This window comes from Oncorhynchus tshawytscha, linkage group LG11 (assembly GCF_018296145.1).
Source record: "Oncorhynchus tshawytscha isolate Ot180627B linkage group LG11, Otsh_v2.0, whole genome shotgun sequence".
NCBI lineage: Eukaryota > Metazoa > Chordata > Actinopteri > Salmoniformes > Salmonidae > Oncorhynchus > Oncorhynchus tshawytscha.
Genome location: NC_056439.1, coordinates 1,763,409 through 1,786,373, shown reverse-complemented (window position 1 = coordinate 1,786,373; position 22,965 = coordinate 1,763,409). Strand labels below are relative to the sequence as shown.

Here is a 22,965-nt window from a genome sequence, read left to right as displayed (position 1 = left end):
ATAGATGGGATGATTTTACAGTGACAGACCCTTCACAGTAGACTGACCCAAGACAGCAAATCATATCATCAATGCTCAACATGCAGTGTAAGGGAAAATGGGAAATTGTGCTGGAGAGATTTTGCCTCATCACAACCCAAACCAACTAGACACTGAAGATCACATCTGGAATTACAGATCATTTGGATTGCTATAATAATAACAATAATAACTACGTAACAATCAGAAGGCATTAAGATTTCCCATGTTCCCTTAGCTGAGTGAGTCTTCGTGGCGTCAGTAAAGAAGCGTAGCCTTCAGTGTTAGTACATACCATTGCCTTGGAGCTAATTCAGAGGGTGGCAATGTGGGCGTGTTGTGGAGGGGTGGAGGGGGCGGGGAGGAAGCAGAGGGGACAGAGACTAGTCTTACTCACAGCTCAACAACATTAGAGGAGACACAGAAAGCAGGCCTGTTTGATTCCTGCTCTGGTGTACCGCAGCACTGCTGGTTTTCCTCTGTCCTTGGTAGCTAAGTGATCAGTTCATGCTATTGGTTAGCCAGAGAGTCCACTACTCACCTGGTTTCCAAGATCTAAATAAAAAGAAGCATTGGGGTCCCACTGGGCACAGACGTCAATTCAACGTCTATTACACGTTGGTTCAATAGAATTTCATTGATATGACGTAGAAACAACATTGATTCAAACCGTTGTGTGGCTCTCCAGGCCTGGAATTGATTAGCCTAAAGTCTGCTATGACAGCCATCTATCAGGATGCTAGCAAGTTCAATGACAATTTTAGAAATCTTAACTTCTGGGGAGTACTGTTCAATGTTAAATCCAAGGCAATATAAGCCATTTTCATCTGTCTCTCTCATCTGGTGCAGTAGTGCAGTTTAAATGTTTGACCACAAGGTGGTGGTAGAGCTCAATTGAACAATTATCAGGAGATTAACTGTAATGTATCCAAAGGGCTGGGACAGCAGGTTGAAATGTTTTGTCATGAATCTTGTTCTGGGGGCAGCTCTGCAGAGTGGTCACTAGCTGGCACAGCCACAAAGTAATATAATCTAATTTTAAACCTAACCTTAACCACACTGTTAACCTTAATTCCTAACCCTATCCTTAAATTAAGACCAAAAAGCTCATTTTTGTTTTGCAGCTGGCCCATCTAGCGAAAATTGCTCAGTTCTGCCTCCAGAGCAAGATTCATGACAATAAATGTCAACCTGCCATAAACATGGCCAATACATGTAGGAGTAGGATCCTGGCTTTACATAGACATCAAATATATTGTAAAATTGCCATAGACATTTAATGTCCCCAGGTTATTGTAGGGGCATTAACTATAAGAGTACTACTTTGGATGAGTGACAGAGACGGGGGCAAATTAAAAATTAGTTCAGCAGAAGCAATGAGGGCTTCTCTTAGGCCTAGTTAGTTAGCATGCCAAATAACCACCCAGCCAGCCAAAAACAGCACAGAATACAATAACATGTACAAATCTAACTCAAACATCTCTCAACACAGCAGTGACATCATTGTCAACAAAGTCAGTCCACACAGAGACGAGTTGATTGATGAAGATGGTTATGAGAGAGATAAGTGGAGGATGAGAGAGGGGGATGATTGAGAGACAGAAAATAAAAGAGGCCCCATTGGAGAAGGAGAGAGGAGCTTAGGCAAATTACACGAGGGGGCAGAGCAGCCATGCAAACTGATTCAAGGCCACTGCAGAGAGTTACTGAGTTATTCTGCCCAGATCATTCTGTTATAGAGGCATTATTGGAGCTGGCAGAGGGGGAGAGAGTGGAGGATGGGGGAGATCGGTACCCTGCACTCAGCTCCAAAGCTTCCCCTGTGGTCCTGGGATGAGGGAGTGGGATGAGCAGGAGTGGCGCGGGGATCTCCTTTACACCTCAAACTGTCGAAGGAGATTTACAACAAAATGAGGTTTAACCCTGAGTCGGGGGTAGTCCCAAATGAACCCTTGCCCACCCCTTAGCCCATGCTAATCCCCTTCTACTGCTGCAGTGGGTATACTGGACCCAGATGGAAGCAGACAGCATGTGTGCATCGCAATAGTCTAGAGAGGCTTCCTCTCATTGTCTCCAACTTCAAGGACCAGGGAAGGAGATGAGGGGGATCTAATTGAGATGCATCCATTGACAGACCTATGCTATATTGGTCATATATTCGCAGGCCAGCTCCAGCTCAATAGACCCCCAAGTGGACCAGAGAGGGGAGGTGATGTGTGCGGCAGATCGAGAGGAAGTTCACCACCCACAACAGGAAGTTACATAACTGTGCCAGGAGGTGCATAGACTTGTGGGAAAAAGCTTAAAAACAGATAAGGAGGATGGTAGGATATGATTAATGTACTCTGGAGTCACTGAGAACACTGTGTCAACACTAAAACACGACATTTGTACTGCAAGGATGAAAAGGCGTTTTAGAGAGAAGATGATGAATCAGGATTTATCCGTGTGTAATCCCAGGGGAAAGCTTTTTGAATAAATGTTGCTCTCTTAAAACCCTCAGTGATATGATTACATGAACAGAAGTTGTCCATTTCTTAGCTTTCCTGTCAGATAATCTCTCATGATCTTTTAGATCAAACTCTTATGTGACCAACTGATTAATAGTACTAGATGTGAAAATGGTTATTGTTTGTTTGAAAGTGAGTAGGTGTAGTGCTGAATTGACGAACATTTGTTACAGCTCATATTGGTTTCCAATCAATCTTGAAATATAAGCGGATGCCAATAAAAATAAAACCAGGAAGCTTCTTTTAGCTTTGTTTTTGGTTCCTTCAGAAAACAACTGATGGCAAGTAAATCAGGCCATGATTTAACATTTCTGCAAATATCAAGAATCTACAGACGAGGACTCTGGGGTGTCAATGTACGACAGATGGTGGAATACAGAGAGTTCAGATGAGGGAAAGTATATGGAGATACACAATGTGTGTATTGGAAATGTGACCAGAAAATAGAGAGTAGTTGGTAGAGAGTAGAGGGTCGTGACTGAGTGCTGTTGTGTATATGGAGATACACAATGTGTGTATGGGACCAGAAAACTAATAATGGGCTGTGATAGTGAATGTTGTTGTCTTGTTCCTCACCATGATGACTGACACTCCTGCTGTGGTTGTGCTGGGCTTTGGTGCTGTGTTGAAGTGTGTTCTCAGTTTACCTGACACCTCCATCTTCATGTTGTTCTCCATGTTGTCATCCTGCAGAGACACACACACATTCTCCTTTATGGTCCTGAACACACACACACCCCCCACACACACCCACACAAAGTCCACAAGACAAGTTACCGTGACCCAGGGATGAGAGAGGATGTCCTGTGCTGTGTAGCGAGCCTCCACGTTCACCTGCAGCATCCGCCCAATCAGCTCCTAGAAAACACATCAGGTCATGCATCAGCGGTGACATCTTTAGGGTCCACTCTCTCTCAAGTCATGTCGTCGCAACTTTACCTTGACATGTCATGTCACACAGTGAGAACAATGTACAAGTGTCACAGGAGGACATTACAAACAGTGCTCTAGCATGGTTTGGCTACATTCACTGTGCCTCCAACCAGGGTCGGGTTCATTAGGGCTTACCATAACAAAACGTACCAAAATATTTTGCAACGGAAAACGAAAATGAGCATGTCTTATTGGACAAGTTCAGGTAGTCCATGTCAGTCTATATCAGTCCATTTTCTACTCTTCCAGTAACTAATGAATAGACCGTGACTGCAGCAGGCTGTTGAGATCTCTAGACGTAGGCTTTTCTTTGTTAAGTCGAGGTGCCACTGCAGCAGAGGATTTAATTAGTAGTTCAAGCCTTGCTTTGAAATAGCTGCTGTCACGGTAACACATGGTGGTCATTTAGGGAGTGAGAGGAGGGAGAGAGAGACATTTAAATTCTACAACCACCTAAAAGGAAGCAATCCCTAAACCTTCCATAACAAACCATCCCCGACAGAGAAATACATCTGGAGAAGAAACCCCTAAGCAAGCTGGTCCTGGGGGCTCTGTTCACAAACAGACCCCACAGAGCCCCAAGACAGCAACACAATTATACCCAAATAAATCATTACTTGGCCATAAACAGAGAGTACACAGTGGCAGAATACCTGACCACTGTAACTGACCCAAAACGAAGGAAATCTTTGACTATGTACAGAAAGACCGCCGTAGGCAGACCTGACTCTCAAGAGAAGACAGGCTATGTGCACACTGCCCACAAAATGAGGTGGAAACTGAGCTGCACTTCCTAACCTCCTGCCAAATGTATGACCATAATAGAGACACATAATTCCTTCAGATTACAAAGACCCACAAAGAATTTGAAAAAAAAAAATCTCATTTTGATAAACTCCCATATCTACTGGGTGAAATACCAGTGTGCCATCACAGCAACAACATTTGTGACCTTGTATATATACACTGTACATAATATGACATTTAAAATGTCTTTATTTTTTGGAACTTTTGTAAGCGTCATGTTTATTTCACTTTTGTTTATCCATTTCACTTGCTTTGGCAATGTAAACATATGTTTCCATGCCAATAAAGCCCTTAAATTGAAATTGCACATGTTATTGAATTGAGAGGCAGAGAGAGAGAGAGAGAGAGAGAGAGAGAGAGAGAGAGAGAGAGGCAGAGAGAGAGAGAGAGAGAGAGGCAGAGAGAGAGAGAGAGAGAGAGAGAGAGAGAGAGAGAGAGAGGCAGAGAGAGAGAGAGAGAGAGAGGCAGAGAGAGAGAGAGAGAGAGGCAGAGAGAGAGAGAGAGAGGCAGAGAGAGAGAGAGAGGCAGAGAAAGAGAGAGAGGCAGAGAAAGAGAGAGAGAGAGGCAGAGAGAGAGAGAGAGAGAGAGAGAGGCAGAGAGAGAGAGAGAGGCAGAGAGAGAGGCAGAGAGAGAGAGAGAGGCAGAGAGAGAGAGAGGCAGAGAGAGAGAGAGAGGCAGAGAAAGAGAGAGAGGCAGAGAAAGAGAGAGAGGCAGAGAAAGAGAGAGAGGCAGAGAGAGAGAGAGAGAGAGAGGAGAGGCAGAGAGAGAGAGAGAGAGAGAGAGGCAGAGAGAGAGAGAGAGAGAGAGAGAGAGGCAGAGAGAGAGAGAGAGGCAGAGAGAGAGAGAGAGAGAGAGAGAGAGAGAGAGAGAGAGAGAGGCAGAGAGAGGCAGAGAGAGAGGCAGAGAAAGAGAGAGAGGCAGAGAAAGAGAGAGGCAGAGAAAGAGAGAGAGGCAGAGAGAGAGAGAGAGAGAGAGGCAGAGAGAGAGAGAGAGGCAGAGAGAGAGAGAGAGAGAGAGAGAGAGAGAGAGAGAGAGAGGCAGAGAGAGAGGCAGAGAGAGAGGCAGAGAGAGAGAGAGAGAGAGGCAGAGAGAGAGAGGCAGAGAGAGCGAGAGAGGCAGAGAGAGAGAGAGAGAGAGGCAGAGAGAGAGAGAGAGAGAGAGAGAGAGAGAGAGAGAGAGAGAGAGAGAGGCAGAGAGAGAGAGAGAGAGAGGCAGAGAGAGAGGCAGAGAAAGAGAGAGAGGCAGAGAAAGAGAGAGGCAGAGAAAGAGAGAGAGGCAGAGAGAGAGAGAGAGAGAGAGCAGAGAGAGAGAGAGAGAGAGGCAGAGAGAGAGAGAGAGAGAGAGCAGAGAGAGAGAGAGAGAGGAGAGAGGAGAGAGAGAGAGAGCAGAGAGAGAGAGAGAGAGAGGCAGAGAGAGAGAGGCAGAGAGAGAGAGGCAGAGAGAGAGAGAGAGGCAGAGAGAGAGAGAGGCAGAGAAAGAGAGAGAGAGGCAGAGAAAGAGAGAGGCAGAGAAAGAGAGAGGCAGAGAGAGGCAGAGAAAGAGAGAGAAAGAGAGAGGCAGAGAAAGAGAGAGGCAGAGAGGCAGAGAAAGAGAGAGGCAGAGAAAGAGAGAGCAGAGAAAGAGAGAGAGAGAGAGCAGAGAAAGAGAGAGAGGCAGAGAAGAGAGAGAGGCAGAGAGAGAGAGAGAGAGGCAGAGAAAAGAGAGAGGCAGAGGCAGAGAGAGAGAGAGGCAGAGAGAGAAAGAGAGAGAGGCAGAGAGAGAGAGAGCGAGAGAGGCAGAGAAAGAGCGAGAGAGGCAGAGAAAGAGAGCGAGAGAGGCAGAGAAAGAGAGCGAGAGAGGCAGAGAAAGAGAGCGAGAGAGGCAGAGAAAGAGAGCGAGAGCGAGCATAAAAGAGGAGAGCGGGATGTGTGAACAGAAGAAGAGATGGTGTGTGTGTGTGCATCTCCTCTTTCTAAACCATCCCTCTCTTTCTTCACTCCCGCCTCCTTCATTCTGGGAGATCTCAACGGGACCCTCCCACCCCCCCATTGCTGCCACCCAAATGTAATGGGGGCTGACGCCACAGGGGTGGTGTGTCTGTGTGTGGTGGTTTACCTTGGCTGAGTCCGTGACGTTGTCCCAGTAGGGAGCAGGGAAGTCCAGTCGTCCCACCAGAATCTGGTCAAACAGGTCCTCTTGAAGGTTGTCCTCACTGTACAGAGAAACATACTATGCTGTGAACAGATGGATACTTCAGCGTACACACACACTTTGGCATCACACATTATATTCATGTCACATTCAAAGACACACAGCGTCAGAATAACTCTGACACCATTGTCCCCTCACCTTCCCTCACAAACTGGCTGCATGCATTTTCCAATTCAGCACCAGGAATCAATTCAAGGACACACCAGGACACAACAAGAGTAGCCACAGAAGAGGTACAAGTAGGGGGAGGATAGGACGACTGACTATGAGACATAAATCTCTCAGCTCTATTCTGGCAGACAATCCTCACTGCAATGACACTACTATCCAGAGACCTTGTCTATGTCGAACAGTTAATCTATGCGAGATCGCAGTTATACTAAACCGCAAGTATAAAAAAACATCAAATGAACTCATGTAAATTCACATCTCCTATTTTTAAATAGCTGAATAATGTGCGAGGGCCAGACGCCTGGGTTTACACTAAGGAAGCCGAACATTAAGGAAGCCGAATATTTAGAGATTATCATGTTAACATTAAGCGTGGTGACTGTGTAATGAACGCTATCCCGTCAAGGACCAGCCACGGTGTTGTGTGGTGTACCTGAGAATATATCCCTTTAGGTGTTCTGGAGGTTAAATAACATTGTGTAGTGTACTGTAGGTGTTATGGAGGTTAAATAACATTGTGTAGTGTACTGTAGGTGTCTGGAGGTTAAATAACATTGTGTAGTGTACTGTAGGTGTCTGGAGGTTAAATAACATTGTGTAGTGTACTGTAGGTGTCTGGAGGTTAAATAACATTGTGTAGTGTACTGGAGGTTAAATAACATTGTGCAGTGTAGGTGTTCTGGAGGTTAAATAACATTGTGTTCTGGAGGTTAAATAACATTGTGTAGTGTACTGTAGGTGTCTGGAGGTTAAATAACATTGTGTAGTGTACTGTAGGTGTCTGGAGGTTAAATAACATTGTGTAGTGTACTGTAGGTGTCTGGAGGTTAAATAACATTGTGTAGTGTACTGTAGGTGTCTGGAGGTTAAATAACATTGTGCAGTGTACTGTAGGTGTCTGGAGGTTAAATAACATTGTGCAGTGTAGGTGTCTGTAGGTGTCTGGAGGTTAAATAACATTGTGTAGTGTACTGTAGGTGTCTGGAGGTTAAATAACATTGTGTAGTGTACTGTAGGTGTCTGGAGGTTAAATAACATTGTGTAGTGTACTGTAGGTGTCTGGAGGTTAAATAACATTGTGTAGTGTACTGTAGGTGTCTGGAGGTTAAATAACATTGTGTAGTGTACTGTAGGTGTTCTAGAGGTTAAATAACATTGTGCAGTGTACTGTAGGTGTCTGGAGGTTACATAACATTGTGTAGTGTACTGTAGGTGTTCTAGAGGTTAAATAACATTGTGTAGTGTACTGTAGGTGTTCTGGAGGTTAAATAACATTGTGTAGTGTACCGTAGGTGTTCTAGAGGTTAAATAACATTGTGTAGTGTACTGGAGGTTAAATAACATTGTGTAGTGTACTGGAGGTTAAATAACATTGTGTAGTGTACTGTAGGTGTCTGGAGGTTACATAACATTGTGTAGTGTACTGTAGGTGTTCTGGAGGTTAAATAACATTGTGTAGTGTACTGTAGGTGTCTGGAGGTTAAATAACATTGTGTAGTGTACTGTAGGTGTCTGGAGGTTAAATAACATTGTGTAGTGTACTGTAGGTGTCTGGAGGTTAAATAACATTGTGTAGTGTACTGTAGGTGTTCTGGAGGTTAAATAACATTGTGTAGTGTACTGTAGGTGTTCTGGAGGTTAAATAACATTGTGTAGTGTACTGTAGGTGTCTGGAGGTTAAATAACATTGTGTAGTGTACTGTAGGTGTTCTGGAGGTTAAATAACATTGTGTAGTGTACTGTAGGTGTTCTAGAGGTTAAATAACATTGTGTAGTGTACTGTAGGTGTTCTGGAGGTTAAATAACATTGTGTAGTGTACTGTAGGTGTCTGGAGGTTAAATAACATTGTGTAGTGTACTGTAGGTGTTCTGGAGGTTAAATAACATTGTGTAGTGTACTGTAGGTGTTCTGGAGGTTAAATAACATTGTGTAGTGTACTGTAGGTGTCTGGAGGTTAAATAACATTGTGTAGTGTACTGTAGGTGTCTGGAGGTTAAATAACATTGTGTAGTGTACTGTAGGTGTTCTGGAGGTTAAATAACATTGTGTAGTGTACTGTAGGTGTTCTGGAGGTTAAATAACATTGTGTAGTGTACTGTAGGTGTTCTGGAGGTTACATAACATTGTGTAGTGTACTGTAGGTGTTCTGGAGGTTACATAACTGTAGGTGTTCTGGAGATTACATAACATTGTGTAGTGTACTGTAGGTGTTCTGGAGGTTAAATAACATTGTGTAGTGTACTGTAGGTGTTCTGGAGGTTAAATAACATTGTGTAGTGTACTGTAGGTGTTCTGGAGGTTACATAACATTGTGTAGTGTACTGTAGGTGTCTGGAGGTTACATAACATTGTGTAGTGTACTGTAGGTGTTCTGGAGGTTACATAACATTGTGTAGTGTACTGTAGGTGTTCTGGAGGTTAAATAACATTGTGTAGTGTACTGTAGGTGTCTGGAGGTTAAATAACATTGTGTAGTGTACTGTAGGTTAAATAACATTGTGTAGTGTACTGTAGGTTAAATAACATTGTGTAGTGTACTGTAGGTGTCTGGAGGTTACATAACATTGTGTAGTGTACTGTAGGTTAAATAACATTGTGTAGTGTACTGTAGGTTAAATAACATTGTGTAGTGTACTGTAGGTGTTCTGGAGGTTAAATAACATTGTGTAGTGTACTGTAGGTGTTCTGGAGGTTAAATAACATTGTGTAGTGTACTGTAGGTGTTCTGGAGGTTACATAACATTGTGTAGTGTACTGTAGGTGTTCTGGAGGTTAAATAACATTGTGTAGTGTACTGTAGGTGTTCTGGAGGTTAAATAACATTGTGTAGTGTACTGTAGGTGTTCTGGAGGTTACATAACATTGTGTAGTGTACTGTAGGTGTCTGGAGGTTACATAACATTGTGTAGTGTACTGTAGGTGTCTGGAGGTTAAATAACATTGTGTAGTGTACTGTAGGTGTTCTGGAGGTTAAATAACATTGTGTAGTGTACTGTAGGTGTCTGGAGGTTAAATAACATTGTGTAGTGTACTGTAGGTTAAATAACATTGTGTAGTGTACTGTAGGTGTCTGGAGGTTAAATAACATTGTGTAGTGTACTGTAGGTGTCTGGAGGTTAAATAACATTGTGTAGTGTACTGTAGGTGTCTGGAGGTTAAATAACATTGTGTAGTGTACTGTAGGTTAAATAACATTGTGTAGTGTACTGTAGGTTAAATAACATTGTGTAGTGTACTGTAGGTTAAATAACATTGTGTAGTGTACTGTAGGTTAAATAACATTGTGTAGTGTACTGTAGGTTAAATAACATTGTGTAGTGTACTGTAGGTGTCTGGAGGTTACATAACATTGTGCAGTGTACTGTAGGTGTCTGGAGGTTAAATAACATTGTGTAGTGTACTGTAGGTGTCTGGAGGTTACATAACATTGTGTAGTGTACTGTAGGTGTCTGGAGGTTACATAACATTGTGTAGTGTACTGTAGGTGTCTGGAGGTTAAATAACATTGTGTAGTGTACTGTGGAGGTTAAATAACATTGTGTAGTACTGGAGGTTAAAGGTTAAATAACATTGTGTAGTGTAGGTGTCTGGAGGTTAAATACTGTAGGTGTCTGGAGGTTAAATAACATTGTGTAGTGTACTGTAGGTGTCTGGAGGTTACATAACATTGTGCAGTGTACTGTAGGTGTCTGGAGGTTAAATAACATTGTGTAGTGTACTGTAGGTGTCTGGAGGTTAAATAACATTGTGTAGTGTACTGTAGGTGTCTGGAGGTTACATAACATTGTGTAGTGTACTGTAGGTGTCTGGAGGTTACATAACATTGTGCAGTGTACTGTAGGTGTCTGGAGGTTACATAACATTGTGTAGTGTACTGTAGGTGTTCTAGAGGTTAAATAACATTGTGTAGTGTACTGTAGGTGTTCTGGAGGTTAAATAACATTGTGTAGTGTACTGTAGGTGTTCTGGAGGTTAAATAACATTGTGTAGTGTACTGTAGGTGTCTGGAGGTTACATAACATTGTGTAGTGTACTGTAGGTGTTCTAGAGGTTAAATAACATTGTGTAGTGTACTGTAGGTGTTCTGGAGGTTACATAACATTGTGTAGTGTACTGTAGGTGTCTGGAGGTCAAATAACATCATTGTGTAGTGTACTGTAGGTGTCTAGAAGTTAAATAACATTGTGCAGTGTACTGTAGGTGTTCTGGAGGTTAAATAACATTGTGTAGTGTACTGTAGGTGTCTGGAGGTTAAATAACATTGTGTAGTGTACTGTAGGTGTCTGGAGGTTAAATAACATTGTGTAGTGTACTGTAGGTGTCTGGAGGTTAAATAACATTGTGTAGTGTACTGTAGGTGTCTGGAGGTTAAATAACATTGTGTAGTGTACTGTAGGTGTCTGGAGGTTAAATAACATTGTGTAGTGTACTGTAGGTGTCTGGAGGTTAAATAACATTGTGTAGTGTACTGTAGGTGTCTGGAGGTTAAATAACATTGTGCAGTGTACTGTAGGTGTCTGGAGGTTAAATAACATTGTGTAGTGTACTGTAGGTGTTCTGGAGGTTAAATAACATTGTATAGTGTACTGTAGGTGTCTGGAGGTTAAATAACATTGTGCAGTGTACCGTAGGTGTCTGGAGGTTAAATAACATTGTGTAGTGTACTGTAGGTGTCTGGAGGTTACATAACATTGTATAGTGTACTGTAGGTGTCTGGAGGTTAAATAACATTGTGCAGTGTACCGTAGGTGTCTGGAGGTTAAATAACATTGTGTAGTGTACTGTAGGTGTCTGGAGGTTACATAACATTGTGTAGTGTACTGTAGGTGTTCTAGAGGTTAAATAACATTGTGCAGTGTACCGTAGGTGTCTGGAGGTTAACATAACATGTGTCTGTAGTGTACTGTAGGTGTCTGGAGGTTAAATAACATTGTGTAGTGTACTGTAGGTGTCTGGAGGTTAAATAACATTGTGTAGTGTACTGTAGGTGTTCTGGAGGTTAAATAACATTGTGCAGTGTACTGTAGGTGTCTGGAGGTTAAATAACATTGTGTAGTGTACTGTAGGTGTCTGGAGGTTAAATAACATTGTGTAGTGTACTGTAGGTGTTCTGGAGGTTAAATAACATTGTGTAGTGTACTGTAGGTGTCTGGAGGTTAAATAACATTGTGTAGTGTACTGTAGGTGTCTGGAGGTTAAATAACATTGTGTAGTGTACAGTAGGTGTCTGGAGGTTACATAACATTGTGTAGTGTACCGTAGGTGTTCTAGAGGTTAAATAACATTGTGCAGTGTACTGTAGGTGTTCTAGAGGTTAAATAACATTGTGCAGTGTACCGTAGGTGTCTGGAGGTTAAATAACATTGTGTAGTGTACTGGAGGTTACATAACATTGTGTAGTGTACTGTAGATGTTCTGGAGGTTACATAACATTGTGTAGTGTACTGTAGGTGTTCTGGAGGTTACATAACATTGTGTAGTGTACTGTAGGTGTCTGGAGGTTAAATAACATTGTGTAGTGTACTGTAGGTGTCTGGAGGTTAAATAACATTGTGTAGTGTACTGTAGGTGTCTGGAGGTTAAATAACATTGTGTAGTGTACTGTAGGTGTCTGGAGGTTAAATAACATTGTGTAGTGTACTGTAGGTGTCTGGAGGTTACATAACATTGTGCAGTGTACTGTAGGTGTCTGGAGGTTAAATAACATTGTGTAGTGTACTGTAGGTGTCTGGAGGTTAAATAACATTGTGTAGTGTACTGTAGGTGTCTGGAGGTTACATAACATTGTGTAGTGTACTGTAGGTGTTCTGGAGGTTAAATAACATTGTGTAGTGTACTGTAGGTGTCTGGAGGTTAAATAACATTGTGCAGTGTACTGTAGGTGTCTGGAGGTTAAATAACATTGTGTAGTGTACTGTAGGTGTCTGGAGGTTAAATAACATTGTGCAGTGTACTGTAGGTGTCTGGAGGTTAAATAACATTGTGCAGTGTACTGTAGGTGTCTGGAGGTTACATAACATTGTGTAGTGTACTGTAGGTGTTCTGGAGGTTAAATAACATTGTGTAGTGTACTGTAGGTGTCTGGACCCCCACCCCGCCCTGTGCAACTGTACTGGTTCTGAAATAACATTGTGTAGTGTGAGGTGTTCTAGAGGTTAAATAACATCTGTGCTGATGTACTGTAGGGCCCTGGAGGTTAAATAACATTGTGTAGTGTACTGTAGGTGTTCTGTTAAATAACCCTGGAGGTTAAATAACCTGTAGGTGTCTGGAGGTTCCCTGTTCAACACTGTGTGGCCAGCAGGCACGTCTCCAACTCAATCATAACATTTGCGTGACTGTAGGACAAATAACAGTGGTAGGTCTTGAGGTTACATAACAAGTGTACTTGAGACGGCCTAACATTGGGAGGAGGTGTCTGAGGTTAAATAACATTGTGTAGTGAGTGTGGTGTCAGGAAAATAACCTGTACTGTACACTCTGGAGGTTAACAAAACTTGGAGATGATTGTAGGACTTCTGGAGGTTAAATAACAGAGGGTACAGGTGTCCCCATGTACAGGTGTCTGGAACAGTAGTTAGAGGGTCTAGCATTGTGTAGTTTAAGTTCTGGAGGTTAAATAACATTGGCAGTGTACACATAACAGACAAACTGAGGTTAAATAACATTGTCCACTCACAGGTGTCAGGAAGCATCGTGAGGAAGGTGCGCAGCTGTAGGTCTTCAACCTCAGGAGGTTAAATAACATTGTGCAGTGTCACTGTAGGTGTCTGGAGGTTAAATAACATAACTTCTACAGATGCACTGAGGTTAAATCGTAGAGCATCCTGGCGGGCTTAAATAACATTGTGTGCAGGTACTGTAGGTGCAACTGCAGGTTAAATCAACATTGTAAGTGTACTCCAGGTGGTCTGTGAGGTCTGCATAACATAGTGCATCCCGTAGGTGGGGGTTAAATAACAAACTAGGTGCCCTCCAGGACACCTACACCATTGTGATGCTACAGGAAGGCCATAAAGATCATCAAGGTTACATCAACATTGTGCCACTGCCTGTTAGGTGTCATCCAGAAGGCGAGGTTAAATAACATTGTGCAGTGCATCAAAGCTGGGACCGAGAGACTGAAAAACAGCTTCTATCTCAAGGCCATCAGACTGTTAAACAGCCACCACTAACATTGAGTGGCTACTGTAGGTGTCTGTCAGGTTAAATAACACTGACTCTACTCCAGCCACTTTAATCATGGGAATCTGGAGGTTAAATAACAAATTATGTTAAATAACATATCACTAGCCACTTTAAAGGTGTACATTGTGTAGTGTACTTGGAGGTTATAACATGTTAGTGTACTGTACATTGTTCTGGAGGTCATATAACGTTGATAGTGTACTGTAGGTGTCATCGACTGCATCCTTAAATAACATTGTATCACTAGCCACTTTAAGGTGTCTTGAGTTTACATAACTTATCTCATATGTATATACTGTACTCAGGTCAAATAACTGTATCTTGTACTATGCTGCTCTGTACCATAACACTCATTCTGTAGGTGTCTATCCTGTATGTACATATTCTTTATCCCCTTACACTGTAGGTGTCTAGGTTAAATAACATTTTTTTACTTTTTGGAATTGTTAGTTACTGAGGTTAGGTTTAACATTGTTAGTTACTGCATTGTCGGAACTAGAAGCACAAGCATTTCTCTGGAGGTTAAATAACATCTGTAACCAGTGTACTGTAGGTGTCTGACAAATAAAATTGTGAGTGTTTGTAGGTGTTTGGAGGTTAAATAACATTGTGAGTGTTTGTAGGTGTCTGGAGGTCAAATAACATTGTGCAGTGTACTGTAGGTGTCTGGACGTTACATAACATTGTGTAGTGTACTGTAGGTGTCTGGAGGTTAAATAACATTGTGTAGTGTACTGTAGGTGTTCTGGAGGTTAAATAACATTGTGTAGTGTACTGTAGGTGTCTGGAGGTTAAATAACATTGTGCAGTGTACTGTAGGTGTCTGGAGGTTAAATAACATTGTGCAGTGTACCTGCGGAAGGGAGGAAATCCACACAGCAGGATGTAAGTGATGACCCCAGTTGCCCAGATATCCACCTTCAGACCATAACTGGGGGGAGAGAGAGAAAGAGAAGAGATGGAGAAAGAGCAGAGAGAAAGAGTAGAGGGGGAAGAGAGAGAGCAGAGAGAGAAAGCAGAGCAAGAAAGACAGAGGAAGAGAGAGCAGAGAGAGAGAGAAATATGAAGGAAGTGTTGTTTAACATCCGTGTGGGATTCCTCTTCAGCGGCGCTAGTCACTAGAATGTCTGATACTATGGATACAGGTACAGTTGGCAGTAACTCACCCAGCCTCAGCGATGATCTCAGGGGCCACGTAGGTGGGGGTTCCACACACGGTGTGCAGGGGCCCCTCAACCACAGTGGCCAGACCAAAGTCCCCCAGCTTCAGAGACTTAGTGCCATCAAGGTACTCACACACCTAAGGGGCAGACACACAAAACATAGTTACCAACTCATGTCACCTCAATTCAAAAGGCATTGTGCATTTCATATGCAAATACTTTAGCATGCCATATGAAAATCTGAAATCTCATATCCATAGTACACAGCGTTGTATGAGATCTTCAGTTTCTTGGCAATTTCTTGCATGGAATAGCCTTCATTTCTCAGAACAAGAATACACTGACAAGTTTCAGAAGAAAGTTCTTTGTTTCTGGCCATTTTGAGCCTGTAATCGAACCCACAAATGCTGATGCTCCAGATACCCAACTAGTCTACAGGAGATGAGTTTTATTGCTTCTTTAATCAGAATAACAGTTTTCAGATGTACTAACATAATTACAAAAGGGTTTTATAATGAATAGCCTTTTAAAATGATAAACTTAGATTAGCAAACACAGGAGTGATGGTTGCTGATAATGGGCCTCCGTACGCCCATGTAGATATTCCATTAAAAATCTGCTGTTTCCAGCTACAATAGTCATTTACAACATTAACATTAACACTGTATTCCTGATCAATTTGATGTTATTTAATGGACAAAGAAAATTGCTTTTCTTTCAAAAACAAGGACATTTCTACGTGACCCCAAACTTTTGAAAGGTAGTGTATGTCTCGGCCACTCTGGTGGAACTGTGTCACAACAATTCTGACATAACTACTGTATGTCAATTCAACAACATATGATCTTACAGTGTACAGTGTAGCTGGCTACCCCAGTCTTCAGTGTGGTCCCTCACTACCTACCAGCAGGTTCTCAGGCTTGATGTCTCTGTGTACTATGTTCATGCTGTGGAGGTACTTCAGGGCTCCAGCCAGGTTAAACACCATGACACTGGCATCTCTCTCTGTGTACTTAGTGGAGGACGTGATGGCATCAAACAGGTCGCCACCCTGCAGGAAATGGACGCATTAGACACATTCATGTTGAATTAAGAACTTACCTAAATGATAAGGTACCTAAAATATTAATGTTGCATGCACTGATGAAGTGCAGAATACTGCTGTAGTGGTCAGTAGTGGTTGACTAGATACTGTAGAGGTCAGTAGTGGTTGACTAGATACTGTAGAGGTCAGTAGTGGTTGACTAGACACTGTAGAGGTCAGTAGTGGTTGAACGTACCTTGACCAGCTCCATGACCAGGTAGAGTTCAGTGGGTGTGTCCACCTCGTCTATCAGCTGGATAATGTTGGGGTGTTTGACCCTCCTCAGCACTGCCACCTCATTCTCAATCAGGTGCTCCTGCACACACATGCAAACACACAAACGCATGCAAACACACACACGAGCACACAAGCACACACAGTGAGTGGACAGTGGTTAGGTATTCCACCCTGCATTATTAACCCGCAGGCAGACAGAAATGTAGAAGTTCATTGTGTTGGTCTTTGATCCTGTTAATATGGTACCGGGATGGTACTGGGATGGTACTTTGATCCTGTTGATACATGGTACTGGGACTGTCAGCAACACTGTCTGAGAGAACAGTCTCTGTTGATACATGGTACTGGGACTCCGTCAGCAACACTGTCTGAGAGAACAGTCTCTGTTGATACATGGTACTGGGACTCTGTCAGCAACACTGTCTGAGAGATGGTACTGGGACTCTGTCAGCAACACTGTCTGAGAGAACAGTCTCTGTTGATACATGGTACTGGGACTCTGTCAGCAACACTGTCTGAGAGATGGTACTGGGACTCTGTCAGCAACACTGTCTGAGAGAACAGTCTGAGAGATGGTACTGGGACTCTGTCAGCAACACTGTCTGAGAGAACAGTCTCTGTTGATACATGGTACTGGGACTCCGTCAGCAACACTGTCTGAGAGAACAGTCTCTGTTGATACATGGTACTGGGACTCCGTCAGCAACACTGAGAGAACAGTCTCTCTGTTGATACATGGTACTGGGACTCCGTCAGCAACACTGTCTGAGAGAACAGTCTCTGTTGATACATGGTACTGGGACTGTCAGCAACACTGTCTGAGAGAACAGTCTCTGTTGATACATGGTACTGGGACTGTCAGCAACACTGTCTGAGAGAACAGTCTCTGTTGATACATGGTACTGGGACTGTCAGCAACGCTGTCTGAGAGAACAGTCTCTCTGTTGATACATGGTACTGGGACTGTCAGCAACACTGTCTGAGAGAACAGTCTCTGTTGATACATGGTACTGGGACTGTCAGCAACACTGTCTGAGAGAACAGTCTCTGTTGATACATGGTACTGGGACTGTCAGCAACACTGTCTGAGAGAACAGTCTCTGTTGATACATGGTACTGGGACTGTCAGCAACACTGTCTGAGAGAACAGTCTCTGTTGATACATGGTACTGGGACTGTCAGCAACACTGTCTGAGAGAACAGTCTCTGTTGATATATGGTACTGGGACTGTCAGCAACACTGTCTGAGAGAACAGTCTCTCTGATACATGACATGGTACTGGAGACTGTACATGGTACTGGGACTGTCAGCAACACTGTCTGAGAGAACAGTCTCTGTTGATACATGGTACTGGGACTGTCAGCAACACTGTCTGAGAGAACAGTCTCTCTGTTGATACATGGAACAGTCTCTGTTGACATGGTACTGGGACTAGTCAGCAACACTGTCTGAGAGAACAGTCTCTGTTGATACATGGTACTGGGACTGTCAGCAACACTGTCTGAGAGAACAGTCTCTGTTGATACATGGTACTGGGACTGTCAGCAACACTGTCTGAGAGAACAGTCTCTGTTGATACATGGTACTGGGACTCTGTCAGCAACACTGTCTGAGAGAACAGTCTCTGTTGATACATGGTACTGGGACTGTCAGCAACACTGTCTGAGAGAACAGTCTCTGTTGATACATGGTACTGGGACTGTCAGCAACACTGTCTGAGAGAACAGTCTCTGTTGATACACTGTCTGACTCTGTTGATACTGAGAGAACAGTCTCTGTTGATACATGGTACTGGGACTGTCAGCAACACTGTCTGAGAGAACAGTCTCTGTTGATACATGGTACTGGGACTGTCAGCAACACTGTCTGAGAGAACAGTCTCTGTTGATACATGGTACTGGGACTGTCAGCAACGCTGTCTGAGAGAACAGTCTCTGTTGATACATGGTACTGGGACTGTCAGCAACGCTGTCTGAGAGAACAGTCTCTGTTGATACATGGTACTGGGACTGTCAGCAACACTGTCTGAGAGAACAGTCTCTGTTGATACATGGTACTGGGACTGTCAGCAACACTGTCTGAGAGAACAGTCTCTGTTGATACATGGTACTGGGACTGTCAGCAACACTGTCTGAGAGAACAGTCTCTGTTGATACATGGTACTGGGACTGTCAGCAACAGAGAACAGTCTCTGTTGATACATGGTCTGAGACTGTCACAGTCTCTGTTGATACATGGTACTGGGACTGTCAGGACTGTCTGAGAGAGTCTGAGAGAACAGTCTCTCAGTCTCTGTTGATACATGGTACTGGGACTGTCAGCAACACTGTCTGAGAGAACAGTCTCTGTTGATACATGGTACTGGGACTCCGTCAGCAACACTGTCTGAGAGAACAGTCTCTGTTGATACATGGTACTGGGACTGGGACTATCAGCAACACTGTCTGAGAGAACAGTCTCTGTTGATACATGGTACTGGGACTGTCAGCAACACTGTCTGAGAGAACAGTCTCTGTTGATACATGGTACTGGGACTGTCAGCAACACTGTCTGAGAGAACAGTCTCTGTTGATACATGGTACTGGGCTCTGTCAGCAACACTGTCTGAGAGAACAGTCTCTGTTGATACATGGTACTGGGACTGTCAGCAACGCTGTCTGAGAGAACAGTCTCTGTTGATACATGGTACTGGGACTGTCAGCAACACTGTCTGAGAGAACAGTCTCTGTTGATACATGGTACTGGGACTGTCAGCAACACTGTCTGAGAGAACAGTCTCTGTTGATACATGGTACTGGGACTGTCAGCAACACTGTCTGAGAGAATAGTCTCTGTTGATACATGGTACTGGGACTGTCAGCAACACTGTCTGAGAGAACAGTCTCTGTTGATACATGGTACTGGGACTGTCAGCAACACTGTCTGAGAGAACAGTCAGTCTCTGTTGATACATGGTACTGGGACTGTCAGCAACACTGTCAGTCTCTGTTGATACATGGTACTGGGACTGTCAGCAACACTGTCTGAGAGAACAGTCTCTGTTGATACATGGTACTGGGACTGTCAGCAACACTGTCTGAGAACAGAACAGTCTCTGTCTGATACATGGTACTGGGACTGTCAGCAACACTGTCTGAGAGAACAGTCTCTGTTGATACATGGCAACACTGGGACTGTTGATCAGCAACAGCAACACTGTCTGAGAGAACTGTCTGTTGATACTGGGAGAACAGTCTCTGTTGATACATGGTACTGGGACTGTCAGCAACACTGTCTGAGAGAACAGTCTCTGTTGATACATGGTACTGGGACTGTCAGCAACACTGTCTGAGAGAACAGTCTCTGTTGATACATGGTACTGGGACTGTCAGCAACACTGTCTGAGAGAACAGTCTCTGTTGATACATGGTACTGGGACTGTCAGCAACACTGTCTGAGAGAACAGTCTCTGTTGATACATGGTACTGGGGCTCCGTCAGCAACACTGTCTGAGAGAACAGTCTCTGTTGATACATGGTACGGGGACTGTCAGCAACACTGTCTGAGAGAACAGTCTCTGTTGATACATGGTACTGGGACTGTCAGCAACACTGTCTGAGAGAACAGTCTCTGTTGATACATGGTACTGGGACTGTCAGCAACACTGTCTGAGAGAACAGTCTCTGTTGATACATGGTACTGGGGCTCCATCAGCAACACTGTCTGAGAGAACAGTCTCTGTTGATACATGGTACTGGGACTGTCAGCAACACTGTCTGAGAGAACAGTCTCTGTTGATACATGGTACTGGGACTGGACTGTCTGAGAGAACAGTCTCTGTTGATACATGGTACTGGGACTGTCAGCAACGCTGTCTGAGAGAACAGTCTCTCTGTTGATACATGGTACTGGGACTGTCAGCAACGCTGTCTGAGAGAACAGTCTGAGAGATGGTACTGGGACTCTGTCAGCAACACTGTCTGAGAGAACAGTCTCTGTTGATACATGGTACTGGGACTCCGTCAGCAACACTGTCTGAGAGAACAGTCTCTGTTGATACATGGTACTGGGGCTCCGTCAGCAACACTGTCTGAGAGAACAGTCTCTGTTGATACATGGTACTGGGGCTCCGTCAGCAACACTGTCTGAGAGAACAGTCTCTGTTGATACATGGTACGGGGACTGTCAGCAACACTGTCTGAGAGAACAGTCTCTGTTGATACATGGTACTGGGACTGTCAGCAACACTGTCTGAGAGAACAGTCTCTGTTGATACATGGTACTGGGACTGTCAGCAACACTGTCTGAGAGAACAGTCTCTGTTGATACATGGTACTGGGACTGTCAGCAACACTGTCTGAGAGAACAGTCTCTGTTGATACATGGTACTGGGACTGTCAGCAACACTGTCTGAGAGAACAGTCTCTCTGTTGATACATGGTACTGGGACTGTCAGCAACACTGTCTGAGAGAACAGTCTCTGTTGATACATGGTACTGGGACTGTCTGTTGATACATGGTGCTGGGACTGTCAGCAACACTGTCTGAGAGAACAGTCTCTGTTGATACATGGTACTGGGGACTGTCAGCAACACTGTCTGAGAGAACAGTCTCTGTTGATACATGGTACTGGGACTGTCAGCAACACTGTCTGATGGAGAACAGTCACTGTCTGTTGAGAACAGTACATGGTACTGGGACTGTCAGCAACACTGTCTGAGAGAACAGTCTCTGTTGATACATGGTACTGGGACTCTGTCAGCAACACTGTCTGAGAGAACAGTCTCTGTTGATACATGGTACTGGGACTGTCAGCAACACTGTCTGAGAGAACAGTCTCTGTTGATACATGGTACTGGGGACTGTCAGCAACACTGTCTGAGAGAACAGTCTCTGTTGATACATGGTACTGGGGAACTCTCTGTTGTCATGGCAACACTGTCTGAGAGAACAGTCTCTGTTGATACATGGTACTGGGGGACTGTCAGCAACACTGTCTGAGAGAACAGTCTCTGTTGATACATGGTACTGGGACTGTCAGCAACACTGTCTGACTGTCAGCAACACTAGCTGAGTAGAACAGTCTCTGTTGATACATGGTACTGGGACTGTCAGCAACACTGTCTGAGAGAACAGTCTCTGTTGATACATGGTACTGGGACTGTCAGCAACACTGTCTGAGAGAACAGTCTCTGTTGATACATGGTACTGGGACTGTCAGCAACACTGTCTGAGAGAACAGTCTCTCTCTGTTGATACATGGTACTGGGGACTGTCAGCAACACTGTCTGAGAGAACAGTCTCTGTTGATACATGGTACTGGGACTGTCAGCAACACTGTCTGAGAGAACAGTCTCTGTTGATACATGGTACTGGGACTGTCAGCAACACTGTCTGAGAGAACAGTCTCTGTTGATACATGGTACTGGGTTGATATATGGTACTGGGACTGTCAGCAACACTGTCTGAGAGAACAGTCTCTGTTGATATATGGTACTGGGACTGTCAGCAACACTGTCTGAGAGAACAGTCTCTCTGTTGATACATGGTACTGGGACTGTCAGCAACGCTGTCTGAGAGAACAGTCTGAGAGAACAGTCTGAGAGAACAGTCTCTCTGTTGATACATGGTACTGGGACCGTCAGCAACACTGTCTGAGAGAACAGTCTCTGTTGATACATGGTACTGGGACTCCGTCAGCAACACTGAGAGAACAGTCTCTGTTGATACATGGTACTGGGACTGTCAGCAACACTGTCTGAGAGAACAGTGAGAGAACAGTCTCTGTTGATACATGGTACTGGGACTGTCAGCAACACTGTCTGAGAGAACAGTCTCTGTTGATACATGGTACTGGGGCTCCGTCAGCAACACTGTCTGAGAGAACAGTCTCTCTGTTGATACATGGTACTGGGACTGTCAGCAACACTGTCTGAGAGAACAGTCTCTGTTGATACATGGTACTGGGACTGTCAGCAACACTGTCTGAGAGAACAGTCTCTGTTGATACATGGTACTGGGACTGTCAGCAACACTGTCTGAGTGAACAGTCTCTGTTGATACATGGTACGGGGACTGTCAGCAACACTGTCTGAGAGAACAGTCTCTGTTGATACATGGTACTGGGGCTGTCAGCAACACTGTCTGAGAGAACAGTCTCTGTTGATACATGGTACTGGGACTGTCAGCAACACTGTCTGAGAGAACAGTCTCTGTTGATACATGGTACTGGGACTGTCAGCAACACTGTCTGAGAGAACAGTCTCTGTTGATACATGGTACACTGTCAGCACATGGTACTGGGACTGTCTGAGAGAACAGTCTCTGTTGATACATGGTACTGGGACTGTCAGCAACACTGTCTGAGAGAACAGTCTCTGTTGATACATGGTACTGGGACTGTCAGCAACACTGTCTGAGAGAACAGTCTCTGTTGATACATGGTACTGGGACTGTCAGCAACACTTACATTAATTCACTACGTTACAACCTGGGTTGCTGAGCTCAGCTGCTATTGGGTGACACAGTCAAAGAAATACAGTGGCAACAACATATTCTCTCTCTCTCTCTCTCTCTCTCGCTCTCTTACCTTTCCACTGCACTTGGCCTTGTCAATTATCTTCAGTGCATACTCCTTCCCAGTGGACCTATAAAGACATACAGCAACACTAGTCCTTCAAATC

General features: G+C 44.0%; 1 protein-coding gene across 4 annotated transcripts in view; it reads right to left on the bottom strand.

The window, feature by feature from the left end:
* Nucleotides 1-22,965, bottom strand: part of LOC112261290 (serine/threonine-protein kinase DCLK2-like) — a 79,347-nt gene that overhangs the window by 2,709 nt on the left and 53,673 nt on the right. For 2 of the 4 annotated variants that reach the window (XM_042329675.1, XM_042329676.1), the window contains exons 9-16: nt 22,872-22,929; nt 16,262-16,381; nt 15,886-16,032; nt 14,985-15,118; nt 14,672-14,749; nt 6,363-6,459; nt 3,306-3,386; nt 3,105-3,215 (exon numbers count right to left, since the gene is read on the bottom strand). In XM_042329675.1, the coding sequence (XP_042185609.1) occupies nt 3,105-3,215; nt 3,306-3,386; nt 6,363-6,459; nt 14,672-14,749; nt 14,985-15,118; nt 15,886-16,032; nt 16,262-16,381; nt 22,872-22,929 (826 nt within the window). Of the gene's footprint in view, nt 1-313; nt 327-1,813; nt 1,905-3,104; nt 3,216-3,305; nt 3,387-6,362; nt 6,460-14,671; nt 14,750-14,984; nt 15,119-15,885; nt 16,033-16,261; nt 16,382-22,871; nt 22,930-22,965 lie in introns of all 4 variants that reach the window. The other 2 variants (XR_006084513.1, XM_042329677.1) reach the window with 2 other exon arrangements.